At 46.0% G+C, this 22,500-nt stretch overlaps 1 protein-coding gene across 1 annotated transcript in view; it reads right to left on the bottom strand.

The window, feature by feature from the left end:
• The window catches only part of LOC124017685 (threonylcarbamoyladenosine tRNA methylthiotransferase-like), a 197,120-nt gene that overhangs the window by 146,164 nt on the left and 28,456 nt on the right, over window positions 1-22,500 (bottom strand). Inside the window, exon 3 of the mRNA XM_046332950.1 lies at window positions 18,594-18,656. Within this exon, the coding sequence (XP_046188906.1) occupies window positions 18,594-18,656 (63 nt within the window). The remainder of the gene's footprint in view (window positions 1-18,593; window positions 18,657-22,500) is intronic.

Here is a 22,500-nt window from a genome sequence, read left to right as displayed (position 1 = left end):
ACTGACTACACAATAATGACTACAATAACTACACAATACTGACTACAATACCTACACAATACTGACTACACAATACCGACTACAATAACTACACAATACTGACTACACAGTACTGACTACAATAACTACACAGTACTGACTACACAGTACTGCCTACAATAACTACACAATACTGACTACAATAACCACACAGTACTGACTACAATAACTACACAATACTGACTACACAATACTGACTACACTAACTACACAATGCTGACTACAATAACTACACAATACTGACTACACAATACTGACTACAATAACTACACAATACTGACTACAATAACTACACAATACTGACTACAAGAACTACACAATACTGACTACAAGAACTACACAATACTGACTACACAATACTGACTACAATAACTACACAATACTGACTACACAATACTGACTACAATAACTACACAATACTGACTACAATACTGACTACAATAACTACACAATACTGACTACAATAACTAGACACAATGACACCTACAGTACAGCAGTATGTCTCTGTCTCTCTCACTACAGTACAGCAGTAGGTCTCTGTCTCTGTCTCTGTCACTACAGTACAGCAGTATGTCTCTGTCTCTGTCACTACAGTACAGCAGTATGTCTCTGTCTCTGTCACTACAGTACAGCAGTATGTCTCTGTCTCTCACTACAGTACAGCAGTATGTCTCTGTCTCTGTCACTACAGTACAGCAGTATGTCTCTGTCTCTCTCAGAGTGGAACAGACAGACATGTGTCTGTGTGAATGTGTGTGTGTGTGTGTGTGTGTGTGTGTGTGTGTGTGTGTGTGTGTGTGTGTGTGTGTGTGTGTGTGAAGACAGGCCACACTCGGCTCACTAAGGAACACCTCGCTCACCTTGACTCGGTGGCAGAGTGTAGCGAAGTGCACACACACACACACACACACACACACACACACACACACACACACACACACACACACACACACACACACACACACACACACACACACACACACACACACACACACACACACACACACACACACACACACACAATACACAACACACACACACCTCGGAGCGAAGTGATGCGTGATGGGAGCTCAACAGAGGGGACCGGAGCCAGCTGGGAATAACTGACACCAGATGACAGTGTGGCTGAGGAGCGTGGGTACAAACACCCAGCGTGACAGACCAAGACGCCCCCTACCAAAGCTAAAGTGCCTGTTTCCATCCATGTCACCCACCACCCAGGGGATTCTCTCAGTTCTGCTCACCTCACACTCAGACTTAGCCCGTGCGTCCCAAATATAGTCCCTGTACAGGGCACTACTTTTGACCAGGGCACGTTGGGTAGTGCACTATGTAGGGAATTAGAGTGCCGTTTGCGACGCAGACTCAGGTTGAGGCACAAAGGAAATGGGAGCAGGAGATTATCAGAGGATAAACATGAAACCACAGAAGAAGAACAACACAGAACAGGACTCCAACATGGCTGACTGGCGAGCCTGCCAACACTGATGAATGTCACGGACCCCTGTGTGTGTGTGTGTGTGTGTGTGTGTGTGTGTGTGTGTGTGTGTGTGTGTGTGTGTGGTGTGTGTGGTGTGTGTGGTGTGTGTGGTGTGTGGTGTGTGTGTGTGTGTGTGTGTGTGTGTGTGTGTGTGTGTGTGTGTGCCTGCTCTGGTGTGCATCAGGGGAGGCAGCATTAAGCAACAGCGACCAGGGCCATTGGTCCTAAACACAAAAATCTGATAATCAAGTCTTTTCATTCTGATTGATGGTTCTGATAATCAATAGTCGTTTCATTGTGATTGATGACTGATTCTCAATAGTCTTTTCATTGTGATTGATGACTGATTCTCAATAGTCTTTTCATTGTGATTGATGACTGATTCTCAATAGTCTTTTCATTGTGATTGATGACTGATTCTCAATAGTCTTTTCATTGTGATTGATGACTGATTCTCAATAGTCTTTTCATTGTGATTGATGACTGATTTTCAATAGTCTATGGAGTCTTGTCTATGGATTTCACATGACTGGGCAGGGGCGTAGCTATAGGTGGGGGCCTGGGAGGGCATAGGACAACCCACTTGTGAGCCAGGCCCAGCCAATAAGCATGAGTTTTTCACCCACAAAAGGGATTATTACAGACAGAAATACTCCGGCGGCTTATGGTCTTTGATATTGATTACTAGTCTCTGCAGCTAGGAATTCGGCATAATTGAACGCGAAGAACGACAACCGCCGAAACATCCATTCTATAACGAATGTCACTTTCAACTATCCCCTCTAACCAAGACAGAGAGAGGGAGAGAGACAATTCTACAAAAGAAAGACTTCTCACCAGCGATCAAGACGACACACTGAGCATAAATATATATATATTGATTGCAAGTCGACCCCCCATTGCCCCTCTGTCTAACAAGCCGCCATACCGGTTTAGCCCACTAGGGGCACATTCTCCTACCATACCGGTTTAGCCCACTAGGGGCACATTCTCCTACCATACCGGTTTAGCCCACTAGGGGCACATTCTCCTACCATACCGGTTTAGCCCACTAGGGGCACATTCTCCTACCATACCGCACATTCTCCTACCATACCGGTTTAGCCCACTAGGGGCACATTCTCCTACCATACCGGTTTAGCCCACTAGGGGCACATTCTCCTACCATACCGGTTTAGCCCACTAGGGACACATTCTCCTACCATACCGGTTTAGCCCACTAGGGACACATTCTCCTACCATACCGGTTTAGCCCACTAGGGGCACATTCTCCTACCATACCGGTTCAGCCCACTAGGGGCACATTCTCCTACCATACCGGTTTAGCCCACTAGGTTTAGCCCACTAGCACATTCTCCTACCATACCGGTTTAGCCCACTAGGGGCACATTCTCCTACCATACCGGTTTAGCCCACTAGGGGCACATTCTCCTACCATACCGGTTTAGCCCACTAGGGGCACATTCTCCTACCATACCGGTTTAGCCCACTAGGGGCACATTCTCCTACCATACCGGTTTAGCCCACTAGGGGCACATTCTCCTACCATACCGGTTTAGCCCACTAGGGGCACATTCTCCTACCATACCGGTTTAGCCCACTAGGGGGTTTAGCCCACATTCTCCTACCATACCGGTTTAGCCCACTAGGGGCACATTCTCCTACCATACCGGTTTAGCCCACTAGGGGCACATTCTCCTACCATACCGGTTTAGCCCACTAGGGGCACATTCTCCTACCATACCCCACTAGGTTTAGCCCCACTAGGGGCACATTCTCCTACCATACCGGTTTAGCCCACTAGGGGCACATTCTCCTACCATACCGGTTTAGCCCACTAGGGGCACATTCTCCTACCATACCGGTTTAGCCCACTAGGGGCACATTCTCCTACCATACCGGTTTAGCCCACTAGGGGCACATTCTCCTACCATACCGGTTTAGCCCACTAGGGGCACATTCTCCTACCATACCGGTTTAGCCCACTAGGGGCACATTCTCCTACCATACCGGTTTAGCCCACTAGGGGCACATTCTCCTACCATACCGGTTTAGCCCACTAGGGGCACATTCTCCTACCATACCGGTTTAGCCCACTAGGGGCACATTCTCCTACCATACCGGTTTAGCCATTCTCCTACCATACCGGTTTAGCCCACTAGGGGCACATTCTCCTACCATACCGGTTTAGCCCACTAGGGGCACATTCTATCATTTCACGTAACCATATTTACTGTTTGTTTATGCATTGCTGTGAATTACTTAGTTAGTAATAAATAAATGATTTAAGACAATTGATGCATGGATGACTCATAATGAAGATTGGGTTTGTGCAGATAACCAACAATTTACGACGTTTGGAATGAGGCTAACGTGAGGTAAAATAAATAAATCATTTATCAGAAGACTATTGATCAGATATGAAAATATGTGAAAGGTTATATTGGGACATTATAACTTTGTAAACTGAATACTTTCCTTGGTGCCCCCTATTTCCTAGTTAATTACAGTTACACAATTAATTACTTTGATCGCGTTATACTAATTACAGGGAGTCTTTGATAAAACTATGTCTTCAATTTAATGATAGTAAAGACACGACACACCTGTCAGGTGGATGGATTATCTTGGCAAATGACAAATGCTCACTGACAGGGATGAAACAAATTTGTGCTCAAAGTTTGAAAGAAATAAGCATTTTTTTCCAGTTCATAAAACACTTTACAGGTTACATTTATATTATTGGTAACGAATTCTAGCTAGGTGGCTAATGTTAGCTAGATGACTAACGTTAGCTAGGCTAAGGGTTAGGTTAAAGGGTTAAGGTTAGTAAAAAAGGGTTAGCTAGCATGCTAAGTAGTTGAAAAGTTGCTAATTAGCCAAAACGCTAAAGTGTTCCATGATGAGATTGGAACTCGCAACTTTGGGTTTCTAGATGTTCGCATTATACATCCACCCATCCACCCTACTTTCATTTTTGCCTTAAGTAACCATCCGCCTTATGTAGCGCCATACCAAACGTAAGATATCATACTAATTTGAGTGTGGATTTACGTTTACTATGTGACGTATAGTTTATGAGATCAGGTTGGTTACCCCAGATACAAAAAGTGTTGTTTACAATAGCGTCTTAATTGTGCAAACATCGTTCCCTACAACAAAGCTCTTCCCTCTGTTAAAACACACAACACTTCCTGTATACTTGGAGTAAGACTTCAGGGAGGGACTTTAGAGAGAGAGAGAGAGAGAGAGAGAAAGAGAGAGAGAGAGAGAACATGTGAGACAAACAGAGAAAACAGAGAGAGGGGCTCAGAGACAGAGACAGAGAGAAGACTGAAGAAAACATCTGCTTTGAAATCCATTCTCTGTCTTCTCTGAGGGAGAGTGTGGATTACACATACAGGAGAGAAAGAGGCATGTGAGAGCAAACAACAAAACAACAACTGGGGCTCAGTCACGATGAAGAAGAGAAGACTGAAGAAAACATCTGTTTTGAAATCCATCTTCTCTGTCTTCTCTGCCAGGGGGATTAGTGTGGATTACACATACACAGGATCAAACAGGCATTCTGCTCCATGTACGCATCAGTCCATACACCATCAAACAGGCATTCTGCTCCATGTACGCATCAGTCCATACACCATCAAACAGGCATTCTGCTCCATGTACGCATCAGTCCATACACCATCAAACAGGCATTCTGCTCCATGTACGCATCAGTCCATACACCATCAAACAGGCATTCTGCTCCATGTACGCATCAGTCCATACACCATCAAACAGGCATTCTGCTATATGTATTCATTCCAGGCCTTTTATCAGTCTATCCAGGGCCTGTCTATACGGTTAGGTCCAGGTACACCCTGCACATCAAAAGGCCCAGACAATAACAGGTTTAAAACCGATCATACCTAGTAATCCATCAGATTAGGGGGTGGATTTATAATGATTCCAAGAAGCTGTATTTCTGATAGAGATAACATCATCATCTCATTCAGGTATACTTCTGATTGAACACATAAAAAATACAACCTCTAGAATTAATTACCTAACAAATTAACAAATCACTAAACTCTCTCTCTCTCTCTCTCTCTCTCTTTCTTCTCTCTCTCTCTCTCTCTCTCTCTCTCTCTCTCTCTCTCTCTCTCTCTCTCTCTCTCTCTCTCTCTCTCTCTCTCTCTCTCTCCCTCTCTCTCTCTCTCTCTCTCTCTCTCTCTCTCTCTCTCTCTCTCTCTCTCTCTCTCTCTCTTTCTTCTCTCTCTCTCTCTTTCTTCTCTCTCCTCTCTCTCTCTCTCTCTCTCTCTCTCTCTCTCTCTCTCTCTCTCTCTCTCTCTCTCTCTCTCTCTCTCTCTCTCTCTCTCTTTCTTCTCTCTCCCTCTCTCTCTCTCTCTCTCTCTTATAACTAATATTTTCCATTTCACACAAAAAACAAACATTGTGGTGTTAGGTCAAGCCTTTGTTGTTCCTAAACAGAGGGGACTGGGAGGGAGCTCCATGATGTTCCTACTCAACCCAGATGGGACTGGGAGGGAGCTATATGATGTTCCTACTCAACCCAGAGGGGACTGGGAGGGAGCTCCATGATGTTCCTACTCAACCCAGATGGGACTGGGAGGGAGCTACATGATGTTCCTACTCAACCCAGATGGGACTGGGAGGGAGCTCCATGATGTTCCTACTCAACCCAGATGGGACTGGGAGGGAGCTCCATGATGTTCCTACTCAACCCAGAGGGGACTGGGAGGGAGCTACATGATGTTCCTACTCAACCCAGATGGGACTGGGAGGGAGCTCCATGATGTTCCTACTCAACAGACAGGCACATCATGTACCAGGGGAAACATGTGTCTCTTGGACATGAATTACAACGAGACCCAGGGTGCTGTGCCCATCACCATGGTGTTGCCATGGCATCCCACTAGTACCCACTAGGTACTGACCGGGAGAGAGACTGTGTGAACAGCACCCCACTACGTACTGACAGGGAGAGAGACCGTGTGAACTGCACCCCACTAGGTACTGACCGGGAGAGAGACTGTGTGAACAGCACCCCACTAGGTACTGACCGGGAGAGAGACTGTGTGAACAGCACCCCACTACGTACTGACAGGGAGAGAGACCGTGTGAACTGCACCCCACTAGGTACTGACCGGGAGAGAGACTGTGTGAACAGCACCCCACTACGTACTGACAGGGAGAGAGACCGTGTGAACTGCACCCCACTAGGTACTGACAGGGAGAGAGACCGTGTGAACTGCACCCCACTAGGTACTGACAGGGAGAGAGACCGTGTGAACTGCACCCCACTACGTACTGACAGGGAGAGAGACAGTGTGAACAGCACCCCACTAGGTACTGACCGGGAGAGAGACAGTGTGAACAGCACCCCACTAGGTACTGACCGGGAGAGAGACCGTGTGAACTGCACCCCACTACGTACTGACCGGGAGAGAGACCGCGTGAACAGCACCCCACTACGTACTGACCGGGAGAGAGACCGTGTGAACTGCACCCCACTACGTACTGACCGGGAGAGAGACTGTGTGAACAGCACCCCACTACGTACTGACAGGGAGAGAGACCGTGTGAACTGCACCCCACTACGTACTGACAGGGAGAGAGACCGTGTGAACTGCACCCCACTAGGTACTGACCGGGAGAGAGACCGTGTGAACTGCACCCCACTAGGTACTGACCGGGAGAGAGACCGCGTGAACAGCACCCCACTACGTACTGACCGGGAGAGAGACCGTGTGAACTGCACCCCACTAGGTACTGACCGGGAGAGAGACCGTGTGAACTGCACCCCACTAGGTACTGATCCTGTAGTCCATTCAACAGAACACTACATCAGGCATTAATACATCCTGTAGTCCATTCAACAGAACACTACATCAGGTATCAATACATCCTGTAGTCCATTCAACAGAACACTACATCACATATCAATACATCCTGTAGTCCATTCAACAGAACACTACATCAGGTATCAATACATCCTGTAGTCCATTCAACAGAACACTACATCACATATCAATACATCCTGTAGTCCATTCAACAGAACACTACATCAGGTATCAATACATCCTGTAGTCCATTCAACAGAACACTACATCAGGTATCAATACATCCTGTAGTCCATTCAACAGAACACTACATCACATATCAATACATCCTGTAGTCCATTCAACAGAACACTACATCAGGTATCAATACATCCTGTAGTCCATTCAACAGAACACTACATAAGGCATTAATACATCCCAGGCCTCAGGTAAACGTGAGCAGCCGGAGAGGAGATGAACACGTAGCACTTGGTCCCTTTGTTGTGTTACTCTTGTCTATCAGTGGGTGGTTTGGACAGGGACTGACTGAATGGCAAACACACTGGAGCAGGACGCTGCCTGACAACTGGAGCAGGACGCTGCCTGACAACTGGAGCAGGACGCTGCCTGACAACTGGAGCAGGACGCTGCCTGACAACTGGAGCAGGACGCTGCCTGACAACTGGAGCAGGACGCTGCCTGACAACTGGAGCAGGACGCTGCCTGACAACTGGAGCAGGACGCTGCCTGACAACTGGAGCAGGACGCTGCCTGACAACTGGAGCAGGAAGCTGCCTGACAACTGGAGCAGGACGCTGCCTGACAACTGGAGCAGGACGCTGCCTGACAACTGGAGCAGGACGCTGCCTGACAACTGGAGCAGGACGCTGCCTGACAACTGGAGCAGGACGCTGCCTGACAACTGGAGCAGGACGCTGCCTGACAACTGGAGCAGGACGCTGCCTGACAACTGGAGCAGGACGCTGCCTGACAACTGGCTAAGAGACTTTATACAGCAACGGGACAGAACACGGTGTGTGTGTGTGGTGTGTGTGTGTGTGTGTGTGTGTGTGTGTGTGTGTGTGTGTGTGTGTGTGTGTGTGTGTGTGTGTGTGTGTGTGTGTGTGTGTGTGTGTGTGTGTGTGTGTGTGTGTGTGTGTGTGTGTGTGTGTGTGTGTGTGTGTGTGTGTGTGTGTGTGTGTGTGTGTGTGTTTGCCAGCAGCCTCCAGACTGACTGTCTCAGGTGAGTTGTACCTTGGCTGCTCTCTGCTACTGGTTGATTAGCAGACAGTCTATTAAGGCAAATTCCCTGATCACTGCTACATCGCCCACTCAACTACCACCCAACAACTAGCCAACAACCACCCAATAACTAGCCAACAACCACCCAACTACCACCCAACTACTAGCCAACAACCACCCAACAACTAGCCAACAACCACCCAACTACCACCCAACTACTAGCCAACAACCACCCAATAACTAGCCAACAACCACCCAACAACTAGCCAACAACCACCCAACTACCACCCAACAACTAGCCAACAACCACCCAATAACTAGCCAACAACCACCCAATAACTAGCCAACAACCACCCAACTACCACCCAACTACTAGCCAACAACCACCCAACAACCACCCAACTACTAGCCAACAACCACCCAACTACTAGCCAACAACCACCCAACAACCACCCAACAACCACCCAACAACTAGCCAACTACCACCCAACAACTAGCCAACTACCACCCAACAACTAGCCAACAACCACCCAACAACTAGCCAACAACCACCCAACAACCACCCAACAACTAGCCAACAACCACCCAACAACCACCCAACAACCACCCAACAACTAGCCAACTACCACCCAACAACCACCCAACAACCACCCAACAACCACCCAACAACTAGCCAACAACCACCCAACAACTAGCCAAAAACTACCCAAAAACAACCCAACTACCACCCAACTACCACTCAACTACCACCCAACTACTAGCCAACAACCACCCAACTACTAGCCAACAACCACCCAACAACCACCCAACAACCACCCAACTACCACCCAACAACCACCCAACAACCACCCAACAACCACCCAATAACTACCCAACTACCACCCAACTACTAGCCAACAACCACCCAACTACCACCCAACTACTAGCCAACAACCACCCAACAACTAGCCAACAACCACCCAACAACTAGCCAACAACCACCCAACTACCACCCAACAACCAAACAACCACCCAATAACTAGCCAACAACCACCCAATAACTAGCCAACAACCACCCAACTACCACCCAACTACTAGCCAACAACCACCCAACAACCACCCAACTACTAGCCAACAACCACCCAACTACTAGCCAACAACCACCCAACAACCACCCAACAACCACCCAACAACTAGCCAACTACCACCCAACAACTAGCCAACTACCACCCAACAACTAGCCAACAACCACCCAACAACTAGCCAACAACCACCCAACAACCACCCAACAACTAGCCAACAACCACCCAACAACCACCCAACTACTAGCCAACAACCACCCAACTACTAGCCAACAACCACCCAACAACCACCCAACAACCACCCAACAACTAGCCAACTACCACCCAACAACTAGCCAACTACCACCCAACAACTAGCCAACAACCACCCAACAACTAGCCAACAACCACCCAACAACCACCCAACAACTAGCCAACAACCACCCAACAACCACCCAACAACCACCCAACAACTAGCCAACTACCACCCAACAACCACCCAACAACCACCCAACAACCACCCAACAACTAGCCAACAACCACCCAACAACTAGCCAAAAACTACCCAAAAACAACCCAACTACCACCCAACTACCACTCAACTACCACCCAACTACTAGCCAACAACCACCCAACTACTAGCCAACAACCACCCAACAACCACCCAACAACCACCCAACTACCACCCAACAACCACCCAACAACCACCCAACAACCACCCAATAACTACCCAACTACCACCCAACTACTAGCCAACAACCACCCAACTACCACCCAACTACTAGCCAACAACCACCCAATAACTAGCCAACAACCACCCAACAACTAGCCAACAACCACCCAACTACCACCCAACAACTAGCCAACAACCACCCAATAACTAGCCAACAACCACCCAATAACTAGCCAACAACCACCCAACTACCACCCAACTACTAGCCAACAACCACCCAACAACCACCCAACTACTAGCCAACAACCACCCAACTACTAGCCAACAACCACCCAACAACCACCCAACAACCACCCAACAACTAGCCAACTACCACCCAACAACTAGCCAACTACCACCCAACAACTAGCCAACAACCACCCAACAACTAGCCAACAACCACCCAACAACCACCCAACAACTAGCCAACAACCACCCAACAACCACCCAACAACCACCCAACAACTAGCCAACTACCACCCAACAACCACCCAACAACCACCCAACAACCACCCAACAACTAGCCAACAACCACCCAACAACTAGCCAAAAACTACCCAAAAACAACCCAACTACCACCCAACTACCACTCAACTACCACCCAACTACTAGCCAACAACCACCCAACTACTAGCCAACAACCACCCAACAACCACCCAACAACCACCCAACTACCACCCAACAACCACCCAACAACCACCCAATAACTACCCAACTACCACCCAACTACTAGCCAACAACCACCCAACTACCACCCAACTACTAGCCAACAACCACCCAACAACCACCCAACTACCACCCAACAACCACCCAACAACTAGCCAACAACCACCCAACAACCACCCAACTACCACCCAACTACCACCCAACAACTAGCCAACTACCACCCAACAACCACTCAACTACCACTCAACAACCACCCAACAACTAGCCAAAAACTACCCAAAAACAACCCAACTACCACCCAACTACCACTCAACTACCACCCAACTACCACCCAACAACTAGCCAAAAACTACCCAAAAACAACCCAACTACCACCCAACTACCACTCAACTACCACCCAACAACTAGCCAACTACCACCCAACTACCACTCAACAACCACCCAACAACCACCCAACAACCACCCAACAACTAGTCAAAAACTACCCAACAACAACCCAACTACCACCCAACTACCACCCAACTACCACTCAACTACCACTCAACTACCACCCAACAACCACCCAACAACTAGCCAAAAACTACCCAACAACAACCCAACTGCCACCCAACTACCACCCAACTACACTCAACTACCACCCAACAACTAGCCAACAGGATGTATTGATACAACTAGCCAACAACCACCCAATAACTAGCCAAAAACTACCCAACAACTACCACCCAACAACTAGCCAATAGGATGTATTGATACAACTAGCCAACAACCACCCAACAACTAGCCAAAAACTACCCAACAACAACCCAACTACCACCCAACAACCACCCAATAACTAGCCAATAACTAGCCAAAAACTACCCAACAACAACCCAACTACCACTCAACTACCACTCAACTGCCACCCAACAACAACCCAACTACCACCCAACTGCCACCCAACTACATTTACATTTACATTTAAGTCATTTAGCAGACGCTCTTATCCAGAGCGACTTACAAATTGGTGCATTCACCTTATGACATCCAGTGGGACAGTCACTTAACAATAGTGCATCTAAAACTTAGGGGGGGGTGGGGTGAGAGGGATTACTTATCCTATCCTAGGTATTCCTTAAAGAGGTGGGGTTTCAGGTGTCTCCGGAAGGTGGTGATTGACTCCCACCCAACAACTAAACAACTACCATTCAGCTCTACGTCGGCCAACAGGGAAGAAGCGTCAGTTATTCCTAGCAGATGTCTGCAGATTGCCACATTTATTTTTCATTTTACCCCTTTTTCTCCCCAATTTCGTTGTAAAAATACCCCCCCCTTTTCTCCCTAATTGTTAGTAGCTCCTATCTTGTCTCATCGCTACAACTCCCATACGGGCTCGGGAGAGACGAAGGTTGAAAGTCATGCGATACACAACCCAGCCAGCCGCTTCTTAACACTGCTTCTCCAACCCGGAAGCCAGCCGCACCAATGTGCCGGAGGAAACACCGTGCACCTGGCAACCTTGGTTGGCGTGCACTGCGCCCGGCCCGCCACAGGAATCGCTGGTGCGCGATGAGACAAGGACACCCCTACCGACCAAGCCCTCCCTAACCCGGACGACTAAGCCAATTGTGGTCGCCCCACGGACCTCCCGGTTGCAACAGAGCCTGGGCGCGAACCTAGAGTCTCTGGTGGCACAGCTGGTGCTGCAGTACAGCGCCATTAACCACTGCGCCACCTGGGAGGCCCTCCTTGTACATTTATACTGGACAAAATCCATTTGTAAAAACCTCCAGGGAACGAACCAAACCACCACTAATGTTACTGTAATTCTCCACTGCTCTACGACGACCATAAAAGTGATGTGCACCACAACACCAGTAGAGATGTGTTTTAGGTGCTGCTCTAATCTGTGGCTACATTAACCCACGCCAGCGGCTTTAATTGGGACCCTATATTCCCTTATCTAGTGCACTACTTTCGACCAGGTCCCATAGGGGTAAGTGCACTATACCGGGAATAGGGTGCCATTTTGGGAAACGTCTCATAGTTGGCCAGGACTTTACACGGTGAGTAATCAACTGGTCCATGTTTATCTAATGTGGCCGATAGATATATAACAGTCGTATAAACAACGGGACTGTTTGGGTGAAGCAGTCGACTCAGCTCTTATTTACACTGATGTGTCTTTAAGGCTGCCATTATGAGGCATGTCAGCAATAACATCTGGGGACAAACCCCGCTATTTCATGTAATTACCCCAGTAACAGAGGTGCCCGGGGGGTGTGTGTGTGTGTGTGTGTGTGTAACAGAGGGGCCGGGGTGTGTGTGTGTGTGTGTGTGTGTGTGTGTGTGTGTGTGTGTGTGTGTGTGTGTGTGTGTGTGTAACAGAGTGGCCCGGGGTGTGTGTGTGTGTGTAACAGAGGGGCCGGGGTGTGTGTGTGTGTGTGTGTGTGTGTAACAGAGGGGCCGGGGTGTGTGTGTGTGTGTGTGTGTGTGTGTGTGTGTGTGTGTGTGTGTGTGTGTGTGTGTGTGTGTGTGTGTGTGTGTGTGTGTGTGTGTGTGTGTGTGTGTGTGTGTAACAGAGTGGCCATGTGTGTGTGTGTGTGTAACAGAGGGAGGCTATGCAGAACAGGGAGAGGAGGACATTATTAAAACTATTCAGATATGTGTGTAATCTGTGCTTTACAACATGCTAATTTCAATCAACAGACCCACTGTGGGCACTGGCCATGTAAGGAAGGGCCTCAGGATGATGTTAGCTACTTCAAACTCAGATCAGAGAGACTTTACATTGAGGGAGCATTATATTCAGAGACTTTACATTGAGGGAGCATTATATTCAGAGACTTTACATTGAGGGAGCATTATATTCAGAGACTTTACATTGAGGGAGCATTATATTCAGAGACTTTACATTGAGGGAGCATTATATTCAGAGACTTTACATTGAGGGAGCATTATATTCAGAGACTTTACATTGAGGGAGCATTATATTCAGAGATTTTACATTGAGGGAGCATTATATTCAGAGACTTTACATTGAGGGAGCATTATATTCAGAGACTTTACATTGAGGAGCATTATATTCAGAGACTTTACATTGAGGGAGCATTATATTCAGAGACTTTACATTGAGGAGCATTATATTCAGAGACTTTACATTGAGGGAGCATTATATTCAGAGACTTTACATTGAGGAGCATTATATTCAGAGACTTTACATTGAGGGAGCATTATATTCAGAGACTTTACATTGAGGGAGCATTATATTCAGAGACTTTACATTGAGGGAGCATTATATTCAGAGACTTTACATTTAGTGAGTATTATATTTAGTGAGTAGTACATTCAGAGACTTTACATTTAGTGAGTATTACATTTAGTGAGTAGTACATTCAGAGACTTTACATTTAGTGAGTATTACATTCAGAGACTTTACATTTAGTGAGTATTACATTCAGAGACTTTACATTTAGTGAGTATTACATTCAGAGACTTTACATTTAGTGAGTATTACATTCAGAGACTTTACATTTAGTGAGTAGTACATTCAGAGACTTTACATTTAGTGAGTAGTACATTCAGAGACTTTACATTTAGTGAGTATTACATTGAGAGACTTTACATTTAGTGAGTATTACATTCAGATACTTTACATTTAGTGAGTATTACATTTAGTGAGTATTACATTTAGTGAGTAGTACATTCAGAGACTTTACATTTAGTGAGTAGTACATTCAGAGACTTTACATTTAGTGAGTATTACATTCAGAGACTTTACATTTAGTGAGTATTACATTCAGAGACTTTACATTTAGTGAGTATTACATTCAGACTAGCGAGACAAGAATCCACGAGTCACACAGGAAGTAACATTTCCTACAAATTGACAAAACAATGGCAACTCTTAGAGAGAGAAAAATCCCTGTCACAACAGATGTGTGGAGAAAGACAGATAAATGTTGTTAACACAAAGGCACAATACAGCAGGGACCTGACAGACCAAATATCTGAGGCTTTAGCATGTTTCTTCACTTCCACGCACACACACACACACACACACACACACACACACACACACACACACACACACACACACACACACACACACACACACACACACACACACACACACACACACACACACACACACACACACACACACACACACACACACACACACACACCTCTGTCTCCGTTTCCACACACTCTCCCGGAACTGTGTGTGTATGTACACATATGTGTGTGTGTGTGTGTGTGTTTGTGGGCTTGCGTCCGTGTGCTCGTGTATGTACACGTGTGTGTGTATGTGTGTGTGTGGGAGGAAGACATGTCATTCCAGAGGATGTGTGAGTTTCCTTCCTTTCTGTTCATTAAGACCGTAGGAGAGAAGCTGCAGGAGATTTCACCACAGAGTTAAACACGAACAGAAAACCTCCACGCAGGTCAAACCGATTAAGACTGTTGAAGAGAATGACAGCGATGGACAGTTAATTCTAGACGGTGATTTAATTTAGTTGGGAGAGAGAACTAAGAGTTGTGTCTGACAATCAGGCAACCATTAGTCAAGAACCTGCTTCATTAAAACATCACATCTCCTGTCTCAATAAAGTTAGGATATCACGTACGTCTCAATAAAGTTAGGATATCACGTACGTCTCAATAAAGTTAGGATATCACGTACGTCTCAATAAAGTTAGGATATCACGTAGTGTACAAAGCCCTCTCACCATCTCCAGTCAGTCTCCTCTCTCTATCTCCAGTCAGTCTCCTCTCTCCATCTCCAGTCAGTCTCCTCTCTCCATCTCCAGTCAGTCTCCTCTCACCACCTCCAGTCTGTCTCCAGTCAGTCTCCTCCTCCATCTCCTGTCAGTCTCCTCTCTCCATCTCCAGTCAGTCTCCTCTCTCCATCTCCAGTCAGTCTCCTCTCTCCATCTCCTGTCAGTCTCCTCTCTCCATCTCCTGTCAGTCTCCTCTCTCCATCTCCAGTCAGTCTCCACTCCATCTCCAGTCAGTCTCCACTCCATCTCCTGTCAGTCTCCTCTCTCTATCTCCAGTCAGTCTCCTCTCTCCATCTCCAGTCAGTCTCCTCTCACCACCTACAGTCTGTCTCTAGTCAGTCTCCTCCTCCATCTCCTGTCAGTCTCCTCTCTCCATCTCCTGTCATCTCCTGTCAGTCTCCTCTCTCCAGTCAGTCTCCTCTCTCCAGTCAGTCTCCTCTCTCCATCTCCAGTCAGTCTCCTCTCTCCATCTCCAGTCAGTCTCCACTCCATCTCCAGTCAGTCTCCACTCCATCTCCTGTCAGTCTCCTCTCTCTATCTCCAGTCAGTCTCCTCTCTCCATCTCCAGTCAGTCTCCTCTCACCACCTCCAGTCTGTCTCCAGTCAGTCTCCTCCTCCATCTCCTGTCAGTCTCCTCTCTCCATCTCCTATCAGTCTCCTCTCTCCATCTCCAGTCAGTCTCCTCTCTCCATCTCCAGTCAGTCTCCTCTCTCCATCTCCAGTCAGTCTCCTCTCTCCATCTCCTGTCAGTCTCCTCTCTCCAGTCAGTCTACTCACTCCATCTCCAGAATGTCTCCACTCCATCTCCTGTCAGTCTCCTCTCTCTATCTCCAGTCAGTCTCCTCTCTCCATCTCCAGTCAGTCTCCTCTCACCACCTCCAGTCTGTCTCCAGTCAGTCTCCTCCTCCATCTCCTGTCAGTCTCCTCTCTCCATCTCCTGTCAGTCTCCTCTCTCCATCTCCAGTCAGTCTCCTCTCTCCATCTCCAGTCAGTCTCCTCTCTCCATCTCCAGTCAGTCTCCTCTCTCCATCTCCTGTCAGTCTCCTCTCTCCATCTCCTGTCAGTCTCCTCTCTCCATCTCCTGTCAGTCTCCTCTCTCCATCTCCTGTCAGTCTCCTCTCTCCAGTCAGTCTACTCACTCCATCTCCAGTCAGTCTCCTCTCTCCATCTCCAGTCAGTCTCCTCCCTCCATCTCCTGTCAGGATTTATAATAAACCCCAGGAAGAGTAGCTGCTGCCTTGACAGGAACTAATGGGGATCCATAATAAACCCCAGGAAGAGTAGCTGCTGCCTTGGCAGGAACTAATGGGGATCCATAATAAACCCCAGGAAGAGTAGCTGCTGTCTTGGCAGGAACTAATGGTGATCCATAATAAACCCCAGGAAGAGTAGCTGCTGCCTTGACAGGAACTAATGGGGATCCATAATAAACCCCAGGAAGAGTAGCTGCTGCCTTGACAGGAACTAATGAGGATCCATAACAAATACAGGATAAAATATTCTGCTGGCCGGCTCTCCAGGAACCATCACATCAGCCTGAAGACAGACTGGCCAAACTCCTGTTTCTAGAAATTCATTCTTAAACTGAATTCAAAAGGCAATAATAAGTCATAAGTTGTTTAATTTGTATTTAATTCTAAGTCACAGCCTATACGTGCAACGTATAGACAACAATGATTTAATAGAACAAACATGTTGTTGAAATGCTGAGCTCTTTAGGTCCCAACCAGACTACTGCATCGAACTCTCAAATGATTCACAGTGTATTTCCTTTGGGACTCTACTCACATCCTCTGTATGGGATCAAATGATTCACAGTGTATTTCCTTTGGGACTCTACTCACATCCTCTGTATAGGACCAAATGATTCACAGTGTATGATTCACTCTGCACACCGTATACTGGAAACAAGGACACCAAAGGAATGGACACTTATAGGGATGGACACCATAGGAATGTACACCATGGGGATGGACACCATGGGTATGGACACTTATAGGGATGGACACCTATGGATGGGAACCATAGGGATGGACACCATAGGGATGGACACCATGGGGATGGACACCATAGGAATGGACACTTATATGGATGGACACCATGGGATGGACACCATAGGGATGGACACCATGGGGATGGACACCATAGGGATGGACACCATGGGAATGGACACACCATAGGAATGGACACCATAGGGATGGACACCATAGAGATGGACACCATGGGAATGGACACCATAGGGATGGACACCATAGGGATGGACACCATGGGGATGGACACCGTAGGGATGGACACCATAGGAATGGACACCATGGGGATGGACACCGTAGGGATGGACACCATAGGAATGGACACCATGGGGATGGACACCATAGGGATAGACACCATGGGAATGGACACCATACGAATGGACACTATAGGGATGGACACCATAGGAATGTATACTCATAGGGATAGACACCATGGGAATGGACACCATAGGAATGGACACCATAGGAATGGACACTCATAGGGATGGACACCATGGGGATGGACACCATGGGGATGGACACTCATAGGGATGGACACCATGGGGATGGACACCATGGGGATGGACACCTTAGTGATGGACACCATGGGGATGGACACCATGGGGATGGACACTCATAGGGATGGACACCATAGGGATGGACACCATGGGAATGGACACCATAGGGATAAACAACCAGAACATCCCCCTCTCAGGCTTTGAGAAAGGAGAAAGGGGAGAGTTGGACATCTGAACAACTCCCGCCTGCACAATCCCTCAGAAAGGTGAATGACATGAAGGGATTGACATGCCTGATGTCTCACCTTGTGGTGGTAGGGGTTATAGGAGTGGAACAGGGTCGACAGCTCTTTGGTCCGTTGTTTTTTCTGTGGAGAGAGAAGTAAAGATAAATGACATTGATATTTAAAAATAAAAAAAGTACAATGTTATTTTCAGACAGAAAGAGAAGTCACAGTAGTCGACCTGACTGGATTAGAAATATGACATATTATCAGCCCACAAGATTAAGAGACAAATCTACCCCGTTTATTCCCATAATAACTCCATATGTCCTTATTCCTATAATAACTCCATATGTCCTTGTCCTTATTCCCATACTAACTCCATATGTCCTTGTCCTTATTCCCATACTAACTCCATATGTCCTTGTCCTTATTCCTATAATAACTCCATATGTCCTTATTCCCATAATAACTCCATATGTCCTTATTCCTATAATAACTCCATATGTCCTTATTCCCATAATAACTCCATATGTCCTTGTCCTTATTCCTATAATAACTCCATATGTCCTTATTCCTATAATAACTCCATATGTCCTTATTCCTATAATAACTCCATATGTCCTTATTCCTATAATAACTCCATATGTCCTTGTCCTTATTCCCATAATAACTCCATATGTCCTTATTCCTATAATAACTCCATATGTCCTTGTCCTTATTCCCATACTAACTCCATATGTCCTTGTCCTTATTCCTATAATAACTCCATATGTCCTTGTCCTTATTCCTATAATAACTCCATATGTCCTTATTCCTATAATAACTCCATATGTCCTTATTCCTATAATAACTCCATATGTCCTTGTCCTTATTCCCATAATAACTCCATATGTCCTTATTCCTATAATAACTCCATATGTTCTTGTCCTTATTCCCATAATAACTCCATATGTCCTTATTCCTATAATAACTCCATATGTCCTTATTCCTATAATAACTCCATATGTTCTTGTCCTTATTCCCATAATAACTCCATATGTCCTTATTCCCATAATAACTCCATATGTCCTTATTCCCATAATAACTCCATATGTCCTTATTCCCATAATAACTCCATATGTCCTTATTCCCATAATAACTCCATATGTCCTTGTCCTTATTCCCATAATAACTCCATATGTCCTTATTCCTATAATAACTCCATATGTCCTTGTCCTTATTCCCATAATAACTCCATATGTCCTTATTCCTATAATAACTCCATATGTCCTTATTCCCATAATAACTCCATATGTCCTTATTCCCATAATACCTCCATATGTCCTTATTCCCATAATAACTCCATATGTCCTTATTCCCATAATAACTCCATATGTCCTTATTCCCATAATAACTCCATATGTCCTTGTCCTTATTCCCATAATAACTCCATATGTCCTTATTCCTATAATAACTCCATATGTTCTTGTCCTTATTCCCATAATAACTCCATATGTCCTTATTCCTATAATAACTCCATATGTCCTTATTCCTATAATAACTCCATATGTTCTTGTCCTTATTCCCATAATAACTCCATATGTCCTTATTCCCATAATAACTCCATATGTCCTTATTCCCATAATAACTCCATATGTCCTTATTCCTATAATAACTCCATATGTCCTTATTCCCATAATAACTCCATATGTCCTTATTCCCATAATAACTCCATATGTCCTTGTCCTTATTCCCATAATAACTCCATATGTCCTTGTCCTTATTCCTATAATAACTCCATATGTCCGTGTCCTTATTCCTATAATAACTCCATATGTTCTTATTCCTATAATAACTCCATATGTCCTTATTCCCATAATAACTCCATATGTCCTTATTCCTATAATAACTCCATATGTCCTTGTCCTTATTCCCATAATAACTCCATATGTCCTTATTCCCATAATAACTCCATATGTCCTTATTCCTATAATAACTCCATATGTCCTTGTCCTTATTCCCATAATAACTCCATATGTCCTTATTCCTATAATAACTCCATATGTCCTTATTCCTATAATAACTCCATATGTCCTTATTCCCATAATAACTCCATGTGTCCTTATTCCCATAATAACTCCATATGTCCTTATTCCCATAATAACTCCATATGTCCTTATTCCCATAATAACTCCATATGTCCTTGTCCTTATTCCCATAATAACTCCATATGTCCTTATTCCTATAATAACTCCATATGTCCTTATTCCTATAATAACTCCATATGTCCTTATTCCCATAATAACTCCATGTGTCCTTATTCCCATAATAACTCCATATGTCCTTATTCCCATAATAACTCCATATGTCCTTGTCCTTATTCCCATAATAACTCCATATGTCCTTGTCCTTATTCCTATAATAACTCCATATGTCCTTATTCCCATAATAACTCCATATGTCCTTATTCCCATAATAACTCCATATGTTCTTGTCCTTATTCCCATAATAACTCCATATGTTCTTATTCCTATAATAACTCCATATGTCCTTATTCCTATAATAACTCCATATGTCCTTATTCCCATAATAACCCCATATGTCCTTATTCCTATAATAACTCCATATGTCCTTATTCCTATACTAACTCCATATGTCCTTGAATCGAGAAAGAACAAGGTCAAATGTAGAAAGACAGATTTTGTAGCAGGGTTCGTTGGCTTTTGGAATACAGTTGATGAATGCAAACAGCTATACGACTTGGCTATTATTTGCCTACAAGATTAAAAAAAAAAAGGAGTCTCAATTTACCCATTTTCATTTTCGCCCTAAAGCCTTGCATAAATCCTAATACATCCTTAATTTGTAATGAAATAACGTAATGCAAACGCGGAGATATGAGTTTAATGCAGGACGACACTTCATAGCATCAGCATGACTTCTAGAGTAAGAGAAGCAGAGTAAAGTGGTCAAGGTTTGGGAATGAGGGGGGACTGATTAGACCGTTCTGTTTCTCACCCCGGGAGACAGCGCACTATGGGACAACTTCACTATCCTCAGGCAACATCATCGGCTGCATATATAATGCATTAATGTGGACGTTTACCATGAGAGATGGGGAGAGAGAGAGATGGGGAGAGAGATGGGGAGAGAGATGGGGAGAGAGAGAGATGGGGAGAGAGAGAGAGAGATGGGGAGAGAGAGAGAGAGATGGGGAGAGAGAGATGGGGAGAGAGAGAGAGAGAGATGGGGAGAGAGAGATGGGGAGAGAGAGAGAGAGAGATGGGGAGAGAGAGATGGAGAGAGAGATGGGGAGAGAGATGGGGAGAGAGAGAGATGGGGAGAGAGAGAGATGGAGAGAGAGAGAGATGGGGAGAGAGAGAGATGGAGAGAGAGAGAGAGAGAGATGGGGAGAGAGATGGGGAGAGAGAGAGATGGAGAGAGAGATGGGGAGAGAGAGAGATGGGGAGAGAGATGGAGAGAGAGAGAGAGAGATGGGGAGATGGAGAGAGAGATGGGGAGAGAGAGAGAGATGGGGAGAGAGAGATGGGGAGAGAGATAGATGGGGAGAGAGATGGGGAGAGAGAGAGATGGGGAGAGAGAGAGATGGGGAGAGAGAGAGAGAGAGGGAGAGAGAGAGATGGAGAGAGAGATGGGGAGAGAGAGAGATGGAGAGAGAGATGGGGAGAGAGAGATGGGGAGAGAGATGGAGAGAGAGAGATGGAGAGAGAGAGATGGGAGAGAGATGGGGAGAGAGAGAGAGAGATGGAGAGAGAGATGGGGAGAGAGAGAGAGAGATGGGGAGAGAGAGATGGGGAGAGAGAGAGATGGGGAGAGAGATGGAGAGAGAGAGATGGGGAGAGAGATGGGGAGAGAGATGATGGGAGAGAGAGGAGATGGGGAGAGAGAGAGAGATGGGGAGAGAGATGGGGAGAGAGAGATGAAGAGAGAGATGGGGAGAGAGAGAGAGATGGGGAGAGAGAGATGGGGAGAGAGAGATGGAGAG

This window comes from Oncorhynchus gorbuscha, unplaced genomic scaffold (genome assembly GCF_021184085.1).
Source record: "Oncorhynchus gorbuscha isolate QuinsamMale2020 ecotype Even-year unplaced genomic scaffold, OgorEven_v1.0 Un_scaffold_308, whole genome shotgun sequence".
Taxonomy (NCBI): domain Eukaryota; kingdom Metazoa; phylum Chordata; class Actinopteri; order Salmoniformes; family Salmonidae; genus Oncorhynchus; species Oncorhynchus gorbuscha.
The sequence above is the reverse complement of the archived record's forward strand: the minus strand, read 5'-3'. Positions and strand labels throughout refer to the sequence as shown.